The 20,534-nt window shown below is 36.5% G+C and overlaps 1 protein-coding gene and 1 long non-coding RNA gene across 2 annotated transcripts; both read left to right on the top strand.

Annotated features, from left to right (window-relative positions):
* Positions 1-1,637: 1,637 nt before the first annotated feature.
* LOC136679735 (sialic acid-binding Ig-like lectin 15) lies at positions 1,638-6,181 on the top strand. Its single transcript, XM_066658404.1, has 5 exons — positions 1,638-1,710; positions 2,003-2,371; positions 4,300-4,689; positions 5,025-5,079; positions 5,182-6,181. Exons 1-5 carry the CDS (start codon positions 1,665-1,667, stop codon positions 5,222-5,224), a joined length of 903 nt encoding a protein of 300 aa, XP_066514501.1. The 5' UTR covers positions 1,638-1,664; the 3' UTR covers positions 5,225-6,181.
* Positions 6,182-15,372: 9,191 nt separating this feature from the next.
* On the top strand, positions 15,373-19,203 carry LOC136679760 (uncharacterized). The gene is made up of 3 exons (XR_010796579.1): positions 15,373-15,445; positions 15,738-16,106; positions 17,937-19,203. It is a non-coding gene; the product is annotated as an uncharacterized lncRNA (long non-coding RNA).
* The last annotated feature ends 1,331 nt before the right edge of the window (positions 19,204-20,534 follow it).

The raw sequence follows: 20,534 nt of genomic DNA, 5'->3' as shown, positions 1-20,534 counted from the left end.
AGGACCCCCCCCCCCCAGGCGTGTCCTCTTTCACCATCTCAGATCTGGAAACCCTAGCTAAACACAAGGGTTAACACAAAGGCTAAGGAGCTAAACAAAAAGGACTAGGCTAAACACAAAACAGGGCTAAACACTAAACAAGGAATCTAGACATTAACCAAGGACTATACATAACAAAGGGACTAAACACAGAGCAAAGGCTAAGTAACAGAGACATAAAGCACCAAAAGCAAACATATATACAATGACCCACAAACAGGAAACACTGACAAGGACTATATAAAGACAGTACAAACAAGAAACAGCTGGACACTAATTAAGACACCTGACACTTGAAACACATGGGAAGGGTATCACATGACCAGGGAACAAGCAGGAAGCAGACACAAGACAGGGGGAAACATTCACATGACAAGGGGAGCACAAACAAGGAACAAAAACAGAAAAGAACACAAAACTAAGCACGTTACATATTGACACTTTTCTAATACAACTAAAGAATATTTCTCTGAGCTGCCTGATTGAATTCTAAAAACATAATAAATGTGTATTTAAATTATTATTAAAACATGAAAATAAAAGTCACTAATATGAATGAACCAACTGTGTCAAATTATAAACAAAACACATTAAACACAAATATTACAAGTTATAATACTTTTAAATTAGAAGTATTTGATTTACACTACCCTAAGTATATACATTTATTTCAATTGTGTTATTCATTCATTGTCTGTAACCACTTATCCAGTTCAAGGACGTGGTGGGTCTGGAGCCCACCCGGAATCACTGGGTACAAGGCAGGACTCAGGGCGACACACACTCACACATTCACTCACACACGGACACGTTTGAGTCACCAATCTACCTACCAATGTGTGTTTTTGGACCATGGGAGTAAACCGGAGCTCCTGGAGGAAACCCACGTGGACACAGGGAGAACACACCGAAGAGACAGTCACCCGGAGCGGGAGCCTGGAGCTGTGTGACTGCAACACTACCTGCTGCACCACTTCAATTATATTAGAATAGTATAAATAATAATAATATGACTATATTGAGTATACTATATTCAGTATACCTTTGGTGTAATTTAAATTACGTCAAAGTAGTGATTTATTACTAACTAAGTTGTTCCATCAGGACGAATTAAACATTCTTGTGGCTGTGCAGGGCCTGTATTCCTGATCTTTTAAAACAGTTATTTCTATAGAGCGTACACTCAGTGAAGATGTACTGTACCTCTAATCACTGATATATCTAAAAGTTTGTAGGATAAAGGAGGATGAGCTATTTGAGAAATGTATATTTATATTGTTATTAATATACGAAATTAATTTATCAGGTGAGAACCACTCTCCCATATTCAGGTTATTAAAACACACACACTTTTGTGGCAAAGGAGGGGGAAAAAAAAGACTTATAGAAATAATCAGAGGTATTTCAATGATGACCTCAATGATGATGTTTACATGTAACGTCCAGTTAGACGTAAGCAGGCCTTTTATTTTCTGAAGAGTGTAATCTGTGGTCTATCTATAAAAGGGCCACATTTTGCTTCGTGGTTAAGGAAGGAAACGCTGGGTGGGCTTTAATATTTGTGATGTGCTGTAAGCCATTTATAAGCCAAGTCCATGACCAAGAGGACGTATCTACTCATCGATATGAAGTTCATTGGTGTTCTATTTATCACCATTTACAGTTTTGTAGGTAAGATTCAATTGTACATATGTTTAGTTATTGTAATATATATATAAGTATAAGTAACTATAAGTAATATAACTAATCATTATAAGGTTTGTAGTGCTTTATTCTATTTTGGATGATAGTTTGCAGTGTGTGCCGAATCAACAAGCTTTAAGCTTTAAGGCTTGTTCTTCGGAGTGGATTTATGTGAGTCCTTTTCTCCAGCATCAGTGGAAGGTTCAGTGTAAACCAATGTAACAGAAAATTGCCATGCTTTTCTTCTTCCATTCATGTATATCCTACCAATTTATTTTAGGTGTTGATGGTGCTATAGAAATGGATGATCCAAAACCTTTAACTGGCTATATCCAGAAAAGTCTCACAGTCCCCTGCACATTTAGAGTTATACCAGATCAACCAATTAAAAGTGCAACTGTAACTTGGAGGAAGGATCAAAATTATGAAGGTGTTCTCCTCTACCAGTGTATAAGGAACAGTGACTTATCTGGGAACTGCAGCAGCACAGTGGAGCACTATTCTTTTGGGGGAAACCTCGATGAGAAGAACATATCCCTGAAGATAAATAATGTCACACTGAATGACGCTGGATTATATTTCTGTCGCATCGAACTGGAAGAGAAGGTGAACTGGTATTCATCAAAGAACATTACCCTAACAGTGAAAGGTGAGGTGAATATTTTGCTTTAAAATGTTGCCACACGTCCTGTGCACTACAACGGTTCAATGTTCAGTTTAATGTATACAAACACTTTAAAATGATCACAGTCTATTATCTGTTACTTCACATTTAAATGACCTTCACTGAATCAGGTAAAATATTTATATATTATCTTCACTTTAAAACAGATATTTTTAAAGATAAAAACACCACTTTAAAGATATTACACCATTGCTAAGTAATACACTACTGTTCACCAGGAATTCAGTCATTATCAGTTTATAAACATCTGCTGTTTTTAGGACAAATTTCCAGTGTCTGAATAAAATTAGGAGAGTTTTATAAAAGTGTTGTGTCGCACTCTTATCTTCTAAGTTGTTTGGACAATGTTGGTCAGGACAACTTTCAGAGGTCAGTCTGTTTCTTGACTTGACATTCCACAAATATTTAATAATATCATACATTTTAAATCAGATCAAAATGTTTAAATGCAAGAGTTAGGGCCTTAACAAGAGTTATTTATTTTCGTCACACACGTTACCGGGTATGGCTTGGGTTCGCGGTTGAGTTTAGTTATGATTCTTATGTTTAGTAGCTGTCCTCGTTTGTATCCTAAGTTATTTACAGTTTGTTGTTTAAAATTGGTTTCTTTTCCTAGTAACTGCTGTTAGGTTTCTGTTTTATTTTATGGACTTAATAATAGCTATTTTTCAGAATTTCATTCTGAATTTACATGGCCAAATTTGAACGTTTATAACTTTCTAAATATTTGGAATAAATGAATATAGTTGGGTTTTCTTGTAAAAGAACACTTTAAAGTAGAAAAATATGTTGTTTTGTTGAATCTAATCATGTTTACATATGCTTCCTATTGACTCCTAAATGCTATAGAATTTAGACACTCATGGTTTTTGGGGTTATTTTACACTAGAAATGACTTTAGAGACATCAGCTGGCATCCACAGATGTGGATTTGTATGTAGAACGTTACCAGAATAGGTTCTGAGTGTTTCAAATGTGTTTATTTTGATTGAAGTCTAAATAGAGGATCACATGTGGTCTCTCATAATGTTTTTTGGGGGGTAAAAAAAGAATAATGTTTGCTTTATGAATTAATACAAATATACATTGCATTGTTTTGTTTGGGTCATGAAAAGCCATTCTGGACAATATTAGGTTCTAACAATCAATAATGAACTTACTAGGAGTGTAACTATGAGTCCTTTTTGAATAATTGGGGTAATAAATCTCCAAAGTGTCAAACATTGCTCCATTACCTTGAATAAGACGTTAAATTAATGGTTAAATTGTATTGCATGGTAATATTCATTTCCTCTTATAATACAGAAGATGAAAAATGTGGATAATTATTATTTTTTTAAATAAGGATTGCACATGGTTTGCTTGAGGCATATTCCTCATTATTTGTCTTTCTATTATATAAATTACACCACTCCAATGGAACGAAGACAGTTCCAGCTTTCAAATGACACCTTCATCATGCCTATGTCTTATAAAATATGAAAGTTATGAAGCAGAGAATGTGAAAATTACAAGTCTGTAAACACTGGTGTTTCAACAGAGCCACTTCTCGTTATCAGTATTATTCTTGCCTTTGGTTCCTGCTGATCTCTGTGTTCTGTTCTTGTTTCCATTTAGTTTTAGCTCTAGTTTTTTCCTGATCTTACTTTTAGTGTTTTCTTAGACTTTAGTTCCCTCTGACGTTTTAAAAACAGGTTTATCTAAAAATAAATTATATAGTTCTTTATAGACCCCTTTAGATCAAATAATACATGTAAAAATTAATATGAGAGTGATTATAATTCACGCATTGAAGTTAAATTCAGAGCTATGATATTTCTGATATCTATCTCTACAATATAGATATCTATCTCTCTGTCTAATGTTGTGCCTTGTGTTCTGTCTGTTTCCAGTGGCCAGTGAACTGAAGCGTATTTATTTCCAGACTAATGGGTCTGGGCAGCACAGGGTGACATGTGAGGTTTTTGGTGATCCTCCACCAAAAGTGAGCTTTACCCAGCCGAAAAACATGGCTTCCCAGATAATCGTAGAGTCTGGTGTGTTCACAGCTTCCTACTCTCTCATTGCCTCCAGCAACACCAGCTACACATGTCAGATAGACGGAGAGAACAATCCAAGCACACTATCAATAGACAACCTGGAATCTTCACCATGTATAAAATCAGCTCCATCTTCAAAATCTGAACGTTTAATCTTTTCTTCTGTGCTTGGAGTACTGATGGCCTTATTAGGGTTGAGTATCATTGTCATCGTCCGTTTGCTGGTAATCTGGAAGAGAATGGGTAAGAAGCAACAAGAACCTTTCACAATGCATGAAGTAAGAAAAATAATGAAGGAACAATGTGTTATATTTACCACCCAAAAGTAGCCAACAATGATTTAATTTATAATCTATATTTTTATGAATTTATATAAAGTGCAACTCACATGAGTTCAAATCTATATGTTGTGCTTTAATGAACATGTGTGTACCTTACATAGTACCTTCATCTGTTTCATCCACAAATCTCTCACACCCACTGTTTGAGCTCAGGAATCATTTCATTATAAGACACTTTTAAATGTTTAATAAAATAAATAAATGTAACTTTCTTGACTCTTTTTCTTTTTTTTCCAGCTGCTGCTCCCAATGCAGAGAATGTCTATTACAATTATCCTGCCAAGCCTGACACGTACGTTTTATCTCTTCCATTTGATACAACATATTTGCTAAAGATGACACACAGAAATACAATTTACATCTACTTTTCTGTCGTTTTTTCTCTTCCTCTCAGAGATGGAGTCTATATGAACGCCCGGAAAACTCCAAAAAAATGATTTTAAATGTTCTTACACAGATTTGTTTGTTTATATTTCTGTGCATATTCTAATGTAAATTCTCACTGGAAATGTCAGTATTCATATGATATTATTATGGAATGAGAAAGTCATTGTTATCAGAAGAAGGTTATTACTATCACAGTGGAGTGAAAACTTTCTCACATAATGGATGAGTTTAATAAGCACAAAACATTTACCCTTCTAGAAAATTCTTTCCAGTATATTCCCAGTATTTTTATGGAGCTCAGCTGCCTTGTTAGTTTTGATTCAAGTTACTGAGTAAAGGACTGTTTTATTCTTAAATGGAGGAGTATCATCTGAAGATGGACTTTTTTCCGATGCTTAGTTGCACTGCTTGCTTGTCCAGTCACAGCTGTGGACGTCATCAGGTTTTTAGAATGAGCAAGTGTTTACATTGAAAAATGTTGCCCAATGAACAGATGACATGCTTTAATGTGTTTTAACACCAGCCATCAAACAATGTCCCTTAGACTCAAGTGGGAGACCGTCATTTATAAAAGCTGTAAGTCAGAAAGTACGCTTCTTTGGAAATATATAGAGCGGCTGGCCCAGCGTTAACGGGCTGTTGGACATCACCGGACATTAACCGTCACCCTTAATATGCCATTGGCCACCAACTTAGTGGCGTAACCAGGCTTAAAAATGATTTTTTTATTAGCTTGAGAGCCTGAAGTGGTTTAGAGTATAGCGTTGTGTAGAACTTTATAAATAAAACATATAAAACACACACGGCTAAGTGAAGACCCACAGAACGTGGTGATTTCATTATTAACCGTTGACTTAGTTGATAAAGTGAAAGACAGCCATCGCTAAGAAATGCCTCCCCTCACTGCCCCCTGCTGGTCATCCCAGCGCATTTCCTCCCAAAATCGCCTTATAATTATATTATATTGTTTAATAATTTTTACAATAAGCATCATCATTTGAGCACTGCTGATCAATTTAAAATAAAATTGTAATGAACAACTGCTTTTTGTTTTCTTAATGTAATGTTCTTGAAATTGTAAACTGTGTAATTAATATACACACTTTATATGTTTTAATGCATATAAATTCATAAATAAAGTATATTTTTGACTAAGAATTTAAACAAAAATGTCATATTAAACTTTGTTTCCTGTGTTTAAAGAGTGTTAAGGTCGGTTGGAAAACTAGGGAGCGTATTTTCACAAGAAAAGTCAACAAAAAAAAATCCTGATTTGCTCAATCTTTTCCACACGACTTCAAATGTCAGCAGCCAGAGAAAGAGTTTAATTATAATACGTAAATATAAGGTTTTTTAGGTGGATGTCTGTTATGTTACCAGCTATTAATAGTTTTATCTACATCACACTGGAGTAAGTAGATTTTGTTATATTAAATAACTAATGAAATACATAACAAATAACCAGGTAATAAGCATAATTATTGTCACAGAAAGTGTTGTAAACATGTGTGTGCCCTTGGTCACTGAGGACTCCCACACTAGCCACATCCTGACACAGCATTCTCTATCTCTCTCTCTCGCTCTCTCTCTCTGTCTCTCTCTCTCGCTCTCTCTCTCTGTCTCTCTCTCTCTCTCTCTCTCGCTCTGTCTCTCCCCCCCCTAATCAAGTCAATATGTTTAATGTTAAATCTACTGCAGAACACTGTTCTTTCACACTAAACTCCACGTTTACCTTCCAAATGAAGGACTCTGGTTTCTGAAAATAACCCAATGTACAGTTTAGTGTAGGACCTCATGGTTTTTAAAAGCTTGTATATTTTATTTTTGAGATCTACCTATATTGGTGTGTCTCATACAGACATCCAGGCTGAAACATTCCCTGACCCCAGTGTTAATGAGCAAGGTTAAATATTCTGTAGGCTGAATTTGTAGTTGTACGTGAAAAATCAAAACAGTTTCCATATCTATATACACTGGAGGCTCTGATACGTTAACTGTGTTAATATGTTTCTTTTTGAACTCTCTCTTTTTATTATTTATTTATGTATTTATTATTCAGAACTTCAGAACAACACACACTGGGCATCACTGTGGCAAAACAGGTACTGCCAGTGTCACACATTTCCAGGGTTGGGGCTTGTCGCTGTGAAGTGTTCCCTTCACGTTTGCTTGGGTTTCCTCAGGGTGCTCCGGTTTCCCTCTACAGTCCAAAAACACGTTATTATGTGGTTTTGCTGTGAAACTGTCCACAGGTGTAAGCGTGTGTGTGACAGTATTAGTGTGAATAGCCCTTTGCTGGACCGGCACCTTGTCCAGGGTGTGTTCCTGTCTTTGCGCTGTTGATTCCAGGTACTAGGCTTTGGACCCGCCGCGACCCGGAAGTGGATAAAGAAAATAAATAAATGAATAAACTACTCATCCCTCATTTCTGAAAGTGTATCTAATTGGTTTATCTACATTTAAAAAGATCCTCCTCTACAGAAACAACTTTTAAAAAAATGGAAAATGTTTGCATATTCGCTCAGCAGGGGTCGATAAACCTCGTCGAATTTGGGGAGATAAGAACTTGCTTAAGCACAGCTTTCTTAAGATTTGCCCATACCTGAGAAATATCTCAGTGACTGGAAGTTTTATTTACTTCTGGATGTGAAGAACGGGACAAGATGTGTTTTCAAACATATCCAGGTATGTGTAGGCAGGGCCGCAGTTTTACAGGATCCAGGCTTTTTTTGAAAGCTGCACCTCTGAGACAACAAACCTACTTTCCTTTTGGAAAAGTGTGGGCAGAGCAGGTGGAGCAGCATTAATGACTATTCAGACAGGAAACCATCAACACTGTCATTTCCCATGCCACTCCTTAAGCAACGACAGTGTCTTGCACTCTTAAATATACATGTCCCTAGATGAGTTTATTGGCTTGGTGTACAGTTCTAGGAAAATAATTTGGATACTGTGGAGAATCTGTTGAATTTAAGAAGATTATCTCACACCACTTTATTAAAAATGACTCTGCTGTTGATTCAGTTCAAAGAGCCAAGAAACATTTCTTAAAAGGACACTAGGTAAGATTTGTTATTTTTGCTCTTAGGCGGCCCCTACAGTTGTAGAATGTAATTCATTTTTGCAGCACTCTACTGAAATCAAGGGCAAGGGTGAGATTTGGGGTGTATTCTACTCAACTCCAAAAGCTGCAGTGTACAGTTTCTGCAGTGCTCAGAGTAGCATTGACAGAGCAGCGCAATGAAGCTGTAATTTTAAAGTAAACACTATCTAGTGTTCCTTTAAAATCAATTTACCATCAATGCAAAGTATAACTGGAACCTTTTTTCGATTATTTAACAGGAAAACTCTTCTGGACAATAACAATAACCATTTAATAATAAGTCTAACCAAATTCATAATGACAAACTGCTATTGACAATTAATACTATACTAATGCAAACAAACATGATGTGGCCTGGACAATAAAAATTGTATTTGTTTTTTCCAATATGTAAGTCTCAGGGAATGGAGACGATAGAAGATCATCATCTTTAATTCCTCTGTAGAGGACGTGTTTATTTTTTTACTCAAATTTAGAGGTACCGTTATTCTTATAAATGTGATCAAGGTCGAACTCCAATTCATCCGACACTATAAACCTCCGTAATGCAGCTATGTAGCCGAGTATGATCTGATCCTCCGAGTTTAGCAAGTCAAGCTAATGTTAACTAACACCAACTAAAACAGGCGAAGTGAGTGTCCTTACCCTGTTTACCTCCATGTTACAGAGGCTCTTGAACACCTTTCGTTGGTGTCCATACATGCCCATATTGTTGGAAAAGCGCCAGTGAAATGAGCTACAGATAACGGAGTGAGCGGATGGTCCTTTCCAAAGTGCCCGTCTAAAGTTGACAAATTTAGTCCATTTTCTGGATATTTTGGGATCTTTGGGCCATTTGTGCACAGATGTCCCACTGTACATTGAATTATTGCAGCCAAAAACAACACACCTTTTCTTCATTTGGCATTAAATTAAGTGCGACTTCTAGAGTTGTTGTCCACCATCTATGTCACACACAAGACGCCTATTAGAGTTTCTGAACACCGTTGGGGACCAATGGTCTTTTAAACTTTATTTCTTGAATTAGTAAGAAATGACATGTTTTCTGACTATCAATAAACATAAGTTAGGAACTCAAATTCCACTGTATTTTTTTTTTTTTTTTTGACACTTTCATATAGCTGGTGCTTAGCCTTTAACTTTTACTTCAGATCTGAAAAAAAGCACAGAAAAAGTATCCCTCCACTGTCAGAAAACATCTCTAAGCTGTGTTTTAAAAAATGTGGATCTGTTTTTTAAAAAAAGGAACAGAAAATGCAACCAACACTTAAAACTGAACTGTAAGCTGAAAATATATTTTGTTGATTTTTAAACAGAAGCCACATTAGTTGAATGAATAGCTTGTGTGTGGGGGTTAAACGATGGACTTTGATTCTAAAACAAAGAGCTGATCAAATTGTTAAAGACAGAGTGTGTTCCTGTTGTGTTCCCACACAAGATTTTTGGTTTTGTGTTTTGATGACATGAGACTAGCACCTCCAGCACTGACAATTGCATGCTCAAAATGGTCTTCACACTTTTCATGCAAGGCTCTTCTGACGAAGAAGCGGTTGATGGAGTAGATAACGATATAAAACATCTGACTCAGCTGCTACTCAGAGCCCAGGAAGCAACTAAATCTGGACTAGATCCAATTCATTGTCACACTGCATGTATAAAGCTCTGTTCAAAGAAAAATATTGTGTTGATTATTGCTTTACTACATCATTTGAACTCAGCAGCTCTCCTTCACCTTGTGTGAACATTTAGTGATGAATGGACCAATAAAAATGCTGCAAAATAACATGGGATAAAATCTCTTTACATTGAAAAGTAAAAACGAATTCTTTCTCCTGTAAAGTTGCTATTTTGGAGATTTTTTAATTTGACAGTGATGATATGAAGAAGTTTGCAGGAGTGTGTTCTCTCTTTGCTGAAGTACTGCGACCCCTGGGAAAAATGAAGCCAACACCACTCTTGGAGGATGTGGTTCAATTGTTTAATTTGGTAGAAAAACTAATCACAGAGACATACCACAAATCTATCCTTTTTCAAAATTCCAACCTAAGAAATACAATTGTTGTAGTCATTCACAATTGATGTATAGTTAAGAACTGAAATTAGTGTGTTAATAAAGTGTTGAAGAAGCTGATTTAACACATTTGTAGACCTTTTGCCACTTCACTTAAAGCTCATATCTTGTGTGGAACATACAAATGGTGGCCCCGAACCCTAATCTTATGGTGAAATTTTGAAATACCATCAGGAGGAGCAAGAGATTACAATCCCTTTTTTCTTGTCATAGTGAGATGGCGTAAAGGGAGCAGAGGGACATTGGGGATTCTCTCTCAGGGACAAGCTCAACACCACAGACCCGAGCCAAAGAGGGTGAGAGTGGAAACATGGGAGGCTCTGCCGCCTGTTTAGCCCCATGTGCCCTGCATGCTGGAGCATTAGTTTGCCTTTTAATGGGAAAAGGTCTAAAGGTACATACTTCACAACTGTAACCAAAAACCACTTTTTAATAAAATTCTGAGGATATTACATCACCATTCGCTAGCTCTCCAATGTGTTTACAATGCCCCGGTGTCTGTAAATAGTGAAAAACACAAACTAGCTCAGTCCGGTATAATAATCTCTCCCTCTCTGCTCATGGCAGAGGCATCTGGAGTCGTTTTAGACAGAAAGCCAAACCTAAATGAGGATATTGCTCTATTCATGCCCCACATGTGTTTTATTGTTTATAATTTGACAAAGTTGGTTCATTCATTTTAAGGACTTTTATTTTTATGTTTTATTAATAGTTTAAATACACATTTATCACATTTTTAGAGTTCAGTCAGGAAGCTCAGAGAAATATTCTTTTTAGAAATGTGTCAGTAATAACATTTGTGACAATGCCACATGGGTTTTTTTATATGTTGAATGAAGCCAGAGAAACCTGGAAAGGTAAAAAATGTGTGTGTGTGTGTGAAAGCTGGGTAATTTGGTGGGTGGTCCTGAAGCCAATATCTTTTTTAAGCTGCCCATTTGTAGAGCTGAATGTGACTTTAAGAGAACCTGGAGAAGTGTGGGGAGGGGGGGGACCAGGAGGAGAGGAGGGTGTAGAGAGTTTTGGGTGAAGAAGAGACAGAAGTGCTGCCTCACAAAGCCTCACACTTAGCTCCAAGGTCGATGAAAGAGGATCTAAAAAGAGGATTCCCTCACTGGTCCTATGAATACGCTGGAAGCAGGCCTGCAAACCGGTGAGATCTGTCCATAATGGTTTTTTTGTGCAATGCATTGCTGAAGCCATACGTATCCTTGGGACTTCGATGGACTGGGTAATTATGGGACTTTTGAAGGACTTGTGGATTTTTGGAATTTAAAAGAATCTTGGGGTGGATTAGTGTTATGGCATTAGACTTTTCATTGCTGTAAATATTGTTAACTGGTTTCAGAAAATATATTTGCTAAAGGATATTATTGTGTTTGTCTTTGTTTATTTTGCCGTAAACATTTACCCCTTATCATTGAAGTTAAGCGAATCCCTTTTAGTAACATTCCTTCGATGACTGTGTTGCGGGAGATTGTTACATATTAAATTATAAACAATTTTCTTATTTTAATAATCAAAATGAGAAATGACTTATTCCAAATTAGTTACAAAATTACAGAATAATGAAATAAATATTGCAGGACAAATATTGATCTACTTAGTTATATATATATTATATGAAATATTTATTAATTTGTCCACCACAGTGTATATGTCAGGATCACGGAGCGGACTGACTGAGGGCGGACGCATTCGCTAAAACACAGTAAAGGTTTATTCACGGAAAATAACACAACAGAGACTTTTAACAAAAGGAAAACAGGCTAAACTGGAGACAAGGAAATAAACAGGGTAAACGGGGACAGACGGACAACAAAGCGAAACGACGACAGAGGAAATTAAACGACGGCGGGGGAACTTCGGAGACAGACAGAAAACATGACCGACTTGACATAGAACAATGGCGAACCAACACGACTGAGACCACGACAAAACAAAGGAGAAATGTTCGACAAACAGGACGTGAGACAAGAGGGCTTAAATGCTAAACACAAACGAGACACACCTGAACAGATAACGAGGGGACAGGTTAACAAATGACAGACAAGGAGGCGGGACAAAGGCGAGACTAGAACGTAAACAAACATAGCCATGTGCTGAGAAAGAGCACATGACCGGGGAAAACAGACACGACGAGACGAGGACGTGACAGTATAAGTGCTCATCGCTTGTTGTTATAACACGTCTGCAACAGGGGGCATTTTTGTTTTGTTTTCTTCTATTTGCTGTCTTCAAAAGTGATTTAAATTGTCTCCATGCAGTCTGAGGAACTGGTCACCGCAGTAAGAAGTCCCTTGTGGCAGGTAGTCACGTGACTCCATCAACTCTTTTGTGCGCTGCGTTTATATAATTACATTTATATCTATACATAATTACTCAGTTAGTATATTTACCTAGGCTTTGGGTAAATCTCCCGTTTGTGAAGTATTGTTAACCATTCTGTTGCATACTGAGCGTTATCTTGTTTGTGAAAGCTATCCCGTCTATGACCTATTCTTACGTTTCTCCTGACCCTGTCTTTTGGATTCGGACCCTTAGTGTTGGGTGCTTTGTGTTTCTGACCTCTGCCTGTTCATTACTATTCTCTACACTTTCCCTTTGGTTTTGACTGCATTCACCTTACGGTGTGTTTTGGATATAATTGTACTTTAAACTTCACTAAAGTAAACCTGTTCCTGCTGAAAACCCTTGAGTGTCTATTCTGTTTGGGTATCCTGACATATCTACTCATTCTGTTATTTTGGAACTAGTAATTTGGAATAAATCACTACATATTTTGATTATTAAAATAAAAAAATATATACATAATTTATGTTATTATTGTGTAATAATGCTGGGGGTGTAGGAGTTATCAAGGAGTGAGGGAAGGAGGTAATTGCCGGAGACTTTAATCAAAATAACCAAAATGAAACAAGAGAAAGAGAAGCTAAACACAAGGGCAAAACACAGACTAAGTGCTAAACTAGGGTGACCAGATGTCCTCTTTTACCCGGACATGTCCTCTTTTTTAGACTTAAAAAAAATGTCCAGGCGGAATTTCACAAACGTCCGGGATTTTGTTTTTCTAGAGCTTACATAGAACTTCGAGAAGTTTTGTTCACAAACTAGTCCCGACCTCCCCTACTACAATTGGTTCGCTTGAGTGAAAAGGGGGCGTGGTGAAGTAGCCTAAAATCTTCGGATTGGACGTCTACTGTTATTGGTCGATAACCTTCTCTGTAAACATTTAATTGGTCAGTCTGCACGTCAGTAGTCCTTGTTTACGTCAGGCAAAGCTCATGTACTTACTCTCATCTGGAGCAGCTATGCCGAAACGTAAATGTAAGTTCTCGGATGAATTAAAAAAGAAATTCCCATGTTTTGTGTAGCAAATAAAGGTGTAAAGGACCCCCCCCCCAGGCGTGTCCTCTTTCACCATCTCAGATCTGGAAACCCTAGCTAAACACAAGGGTTAACACAAAGGCTAAGGAGCTAAACAAAAAGGACTAGGCTAAACACAAAACAGGGCTAAACACTAAACAAGGAATCTAGACATTAACCAAGGACTATACATAACAAAGGGACTAAACACAGAGCAAAGGCTAAGGAACAGAGACATAAAGCACCAAAAGCAAACATATATACAATGACCCACAAACAGGAAACACTGACAAGGACTATATAAAGACAGTACAAACAAGAAACAGCTGGACACTAATTAAGACACCTGACACTTGAAACACATGGGAAGGGTATCACATGACCAGGGAACAAGCAGGAAGCAGACACAAGACAGGGGGAAACATTCACATGACAAGGGGAGCACAAACAAGGAACAAAAACAGAAAAGAACACAAAACTAAGCACGTTACATATTGACACTTTTCTAATACAACTAAAGAATATTTCTCTGAGCTGCCTGATTGAATTCTAAAAACATAATAAATGTGTATTTAAATTATTATTAAAACATGAAAATAAAAGTCACTAATATGAATGAACCAACTGTGTCAAATTATAAACAAAACACATTAAACACAAATATTACAAGTTATAATACTTTTAAATTAGAAGTATTTGATTTACACTACCCTAAGTATATACATTTATTTCAATTGTGTTATTCATTCATTGTCTGTAACCACTTATCCAGTTCAAGGACGTGGTGGGTCTGGAGCCCACCCGGAATCACTGGGTACAAGGCAGGACTCAGGGCGACACACACTCACACATTCACTCACACACGGACACGTTTGAGTCACCAATCTACCTACCAATGTGTGTTTTTGGACCATGGGAGTAAACCGGAGCTCCTGGAGGAAACCCACGTGGACACAGGGAGAACACACCGAAGAGACAGTCACCCGGAGCGGGAGCCTGGAGCTGTGTGACTGCAACACTACCTGCTGCACCACTTCAATTATATTAGAATAGTATAAATAATAATAATATGACTATATTGAGTATACTATATTCAGTATACCTTTGGTGTAATTTAAATTACGTCAAAGTAGTGATTTATTACTAACTAAGTTGTTCCATCAGGACGAATTAAACATTCTTGTGGCTGTGCAGGGCCTGTATTCCTGATCTTTTAAAACAGTTATTTCTATAGAGCGTACACTCAGTGAAGATGTACTGTACCTCTAATCACTGATATATCTAAAAGTTTGTAGGATAAAGGAGGATGAGCTATTTGAGAAATGTATATTTATATTGTTATTAATATACGAAATTAATTTATCAGGTGAGAACCACTCTCCCATATTCAGGTTATTAAAACACACACACTTTTGTGGCAAAGGAGGGGGAAAAAAAAGACTTATAGAAATAATCAGAGGTATTTCAATGATGACCTCAATGATGATGTTTACATGTAACGTCCAGTTAGACGTAAGCAGGCCTTTTATTTTCTGAAGAGTGTAATCTGTGGTCTATCTATAAAAGGGCCACATTTTGCTTCGTGGTTAAGGAAGGAAACGCTGGGTGGGCTTTAATATTTGTGATGTGCTGTAAGCCATTTATAAGCCAAGTCCATGACCAAGAGGACGTATCTACTCATCGATATGAAGTTCATTGGTGTTCTATTTATCACCATTTACAGTTTTGTAGGTAAGATTCAATTGTACATATGTTTAGTTATTGTAATATATATATAAGTATAAGTAACTATAAGTAATATAACTAATCATTATAAGGTTTGTAGTGCTTTATTCTATTTTGGATGATAGTTTGCAGTGTGTGCCGAATCAACAAGCTTTAAGCTTTAAGGCTTGTTCTTCGGAGTGGATTTATGTGAGTCCTTTTCTCCAGCATCAGTGGAAGGTTCAGTGTAAACCAATGTAACAGAAAATTGCCATGCTTTTCTTCTTCCATTCATGTATATCCTACCAATTTATTTTAGGTGTTGATGGTGCTATAGAAATGGATGATCCAAAACCTTTAACTGGCTATATCCAGAAAAGTCTCACAGTCCCCTGCACATTTAGAGTTATACCAGATCAACCAATTAAAAGTGCAACTGTAATTTGGAGGAAGGATCAAAATTATGAAGGTGTTCTCCTCTACCAGTGTATAAGGAACAGTGACTTATCTGGGAACTGCAGCAGCACAGTGGAGCACTATTCTTTTGGGGGAAACCTCGATGAGAAGAACATATCCCTGAAGATAAATAATGTCACACCGAATGACGCTGGATTATATTTCTGTCGCATCGAACTGGAAGAGAAGGTGAACTGGTATTCATCAAAGCAAATTCAGCTAACAGTGAAAGGTGAGGTGAATATTTTGCTTTAAAATGTTGCCACACGTCCTGTTCACCACAACGGTTCAATGTTCAGTTTAATGTATACATGTATACAAACACTTTAAAATGATCACAGTCTATTATCTGTTACTTCACATTTAAATGACCTTCACTGAATCAGGTAAAAGATTTATATATTATCTTCACTTTAAAACAGATATTTTTAAAGATAAAAACACCACTTTAAAGACATTACACCATTGCTAAGTAATACACTACTGTTCACCAGGAATTCAGTCATTATCAGTTTATAAACATCTGCTGTTTTTAGGACAAATTTCCAGTGTCTGAATAAAATTAGGAGAGTTTTATAAAAGTGTTGTGTCGCACTCTTATCTTCTAAGTCGTTTGGACAATGTTGGTCAGGACAACTTTCAGAGGTCAGTCTGTTTCTTGACTTGACATTCCACAAATATTTAATAATAGCATACATTTTAATCAGATTACAGATCAAAACCCATGTTTAAATGCAAGAGTTTGGGCCTTAACAAGAGTTATTTATTTTCATCACAAACGTTACCGGGTATGGCTTGGGTTCGCGGTTGGTTTCTTTTCCTAGTAACTGCTGTTAGGTTTCTGTTTTATTTTATGGACTTAATAATAGCTTTTTTTCAGAATTTCCGTCTGAATTTACATGGCCAAATTTGAACGATTATAACTTTCTAAATATTTGGAATAAATGAATATAGTTGGGTTTTCTTGTAAAAGAACACTTTAAAGTAGAAAAATATGTCGTTTTTTGAATCTAAGAATGTTTACATATGCTTCCTATTGACTCCTAAATGCTATAGAATTTAGACACTCATGGTTTTTGGGGTTATTTTACACTAGAAATGACTTTAGAGACATCAGCTGGGATCCACAGATGTATGTAGAACGTTACCAGAATAGGTTCTGAGTGTTTCAAATGTGTTTATTTTGATTCAAGTCTAAATAGAGGATCACATGTGGTCTCTCATAATGTTTTTGGGGGGTAAAAAAAGAATAATGTTTGTTTTATGAATTACTACGAATATACATTGCATTGTTTATGTTTGGGTCATGAAAAGCCATTCTGGATAATATTAGGAGTGTAACTGTGAGTCCTTTTTGAATAATTGGGGTAATAAATCTCCAAAGTGTCAAACATTGCTCCATTACCTTGAATAAGGCGTTAAATGAATGGTTAAATTGTATTGCATGGTAATGTTCATTTCCTCTTATAATACAGAAGATGAAAAATGTGGATAATTATTATTTTTTTAAATAAGGATTGCACATGGTTTGCTTGAGGCAGATTCCTCATTATTTTTCTTTCTATTATATAAATTACACCACTCCAATGGAACGAAGACAGTTCCAGCTTTCAAATGACACCTTCATCATGCCTATGTCTTATAAAATATGAAAGTTATGAAGCAGAGAATGTGAAAATTACAAGTCTGTAAACACTGGTGTTTCAACAGAGCCACTTCTCATTATCAGTATTATTCTTGCCTTTGAATCCTGCTGATCTCTGTGTTCTGTTCTTGTTTCCATTTAGTTTTAGCTCTAGTTTTTTCCTGATTTTATTTTTAGTGTTTTCTTAGACTTTAGTTCCCTCTGACGTTTTAAAAACAGGTTTATCTAAAAATAAATGATATAGTTCTTTATAGACCCCTCTTGATCAAATAATACATGTAAAAATTAATATGAGAGTGATTATAATACACGCATTGAAGTTAAATTCAGAGCTATGATATTTCTGATATCTATCTCTACAATATAGATATCTATCTCTCTGTCTAACGTTGTGCCTTGTATTCTGTCTGTTTCCAGTGGCCAGTGAACTGAAGCGTATTTATTTCCAGACTAATGGGTCTGGGCAGCACTGGGTGACATGTGAGGTTTTTGGTGATCCTCCACCAAAAGTGAGCTTTACCCAGCCCAAAAACAAGGCTTCACAGATAACTGTAGAGTCTGGCAACTTCACAGCTTCCTACTCTCTCATTGCCTCCAGCAACACCAACTACACATGTCAGATAGACGGAGAGAACAATCCAAGCACACTATCAATAGACAACCTGGAATCTTCTGAATGCCCAGAAAACTCCAAAAAAATGATTTTAAATGTTCTTACACAGATTTCTTTGTTCATATTTCTGTGCATATTCTAATGTAAATTGTCACTGGAAATGTCAGTATTCATATGATATTATTATGGAATGAGAAAGTCATTGTTATCAGAAGAAGGTTATTACTATCACAGTGGAGTGAAAACTTTCTCACATAATGGATGAGTTTAATGAGCACAAAACCTTTACCCTTCTAGAAAATTCTTTCCAGTATATTCCCAGTATTTTTATGGAGCTCAGCTGCCTTGTTAGTTTTGATTCAAGTTACTGAGTAAAGGACTGTTTTATTCTTAAATGGAGGAGTATCATCTGAAGATGGACTTTTTTCCGATGCTTAGTTGCACTGCTTGCTTGTCCAGTCACAGCTGTGGACGTCATCAGGTTTTTAGAATGAGCAAGTGTTTACATTGAAAAATGTTGCCCAATGAACAGATGACATGCTTTAATGTGTTTTAACACCAGCCATCAAACAATGTCCCTTAGACTCAAGTGGGAGACCGTCATTTATAAAAGCTGTAAGTCAGAAAGTACGCTTCTTTGGAAATATATAGAGCGGCTGGCCCAGCGTTAACGGGCTGTTGGACATCACCGGACATTAACCGTCACCCTTAATATGCCATTGGCCACCAACTTAGTGGCGTAACCAGGCTTAAAAATGATTTTTTTATTAGCTTGAGAGCCTGAAGTGGTTTAGAGTATAGCGTTGTGTAGAACTTTATAAATAAAACATATAAAACACACACGGCTAAGTGAAGACCCACAGAACGTGGTGATTTCATTATTAACCGTTGACTTAGTTGATAAAGTGAAAGACAGCCATCGCTAAGAAATGCCTCCCCTCACTGCCCCCTGCTGGTCATCCCAGCGCATTTTCTTCCAAAATCGCCTTATAATTATATTATATTGTTTAATAATTATTACAATAAGCATCATCATTTGAGCACTGCTGATTAATTTAAAATAAAAATGTAATGAACAACTGCTTTTTGTTTTCTTAATGTTCTTGAAAATGTAAACTGTGTAATTGATATACATAATTTATATGTTTTAATGCATATAAATTCATAAATAAAGTATATTTTTGACTAAGAATTTAAACAAAAATGTCATATTAAACTTTGTTTACTACTTTGTTTAAACTTTCCTGTGTTTAAAGAGTGTTAAGGTTGGTTGGAAAACTAGGGGGCGTATTTTCACAAAATGGCCTGGAGTTTTAGGGCCACAACGGTAAAAAAAAAAAAAAAAAAAAAAAAAGATTCCGAGATTAAAGTCAGAATTCTGAGAAAAAAAAGTCAGAATAATTCTGAGAAAATAAGTCAGAATAATTCTGAGAAAAAATCTCAGAATAATTCGCTGCGTATAATGGAGCAGACACAGTGTAAAAGAGTAGAACTCTGGCGCCCACGAGGCTCCATCGTGTTACGGCTCGGACTCGTACAAAAAAGTAAAGCCTTTATGCATCTCAGTCAGGGGCTGCGTCATGTCGTGTGAATGCGTTTAATAAATAATTCATGCATAAGGCTGTAGTTTTTTGTACGAGTCCGAGCCGTAACGCGATGGAGCTTCGTGGGTGCTGGAGTTCTACTCGTTCTGTATCCATCATTTTCGTGATCATTAATTGTATCGTGAAACTACATGCCATGGGTTCGTGCACTGATTCACGGTTTAAACACTAATCACACTGTGGCCCTGATGTGGAAGAGAAGAGTGTTTATTCCTGAAATCTATACCATAGCATAACTTAAGCAACACATTGCGTTCCACAGTTACACTGTGTCTGCTCCATTATACGCAGCAAATTATTCTGAGATTTTTTCTCAGAATTATTCTGACTTTTTTTCTCAGAATTATTCTGACTTTTTTTCTCAGAATTATTCCGACTTTTTTTCTCAGAATTATTCTGACTTTTTTTCTCAGAATTACTCTGACTTTTTTTCTCAGAATTATTCCGACTTTTTTTCTCAGAATTATTCCGACTTTTTTTCTCAGAATTATTCCGACTTTTTTCTCGGAATTCTGACTTTAATCTCAGAATCTTGTTTTTTTTTTTTTTTTTTCAACGCTGTGGCCCTAAAACTCCGTCGTACATAACAAATAATAATAAGTACTAAGCATAATTATTGTCACAGAAAACGTGTGTAGTAAAACATGTGTGCCCTTGGTCACTGAGGACTCTTAAATGTGAGATTTAAGGACCACCCACACTAGCCACATCCTGACACAGCATTCTGGCTCTCTCTCTCTCTCTCTCTCTCTCTCTCTCTCTCTCTCTAATCAAGTCAATATGTTTAATGTTAAATCT

The sequence above is a fragment of the Hoplias malabaricus genome, chromosome Y (genome assembly GCF_029633855.1).
Source record: "Hoplias malabaricus isolate fHopMal1 chromosome Y, fHopMal1.hap1, whole genome shotgun sequence".
NCBI lineage: Eukaryota > Metazoa > Chordata > Actinopteri > Characiformes > Erythrinidae > Hoplias > Hoplias malabaricus.
Note: the sequence above shows the minus strand (reverse complement) of the source record. Positions and strands in the feature narration are given on the sequence as shown.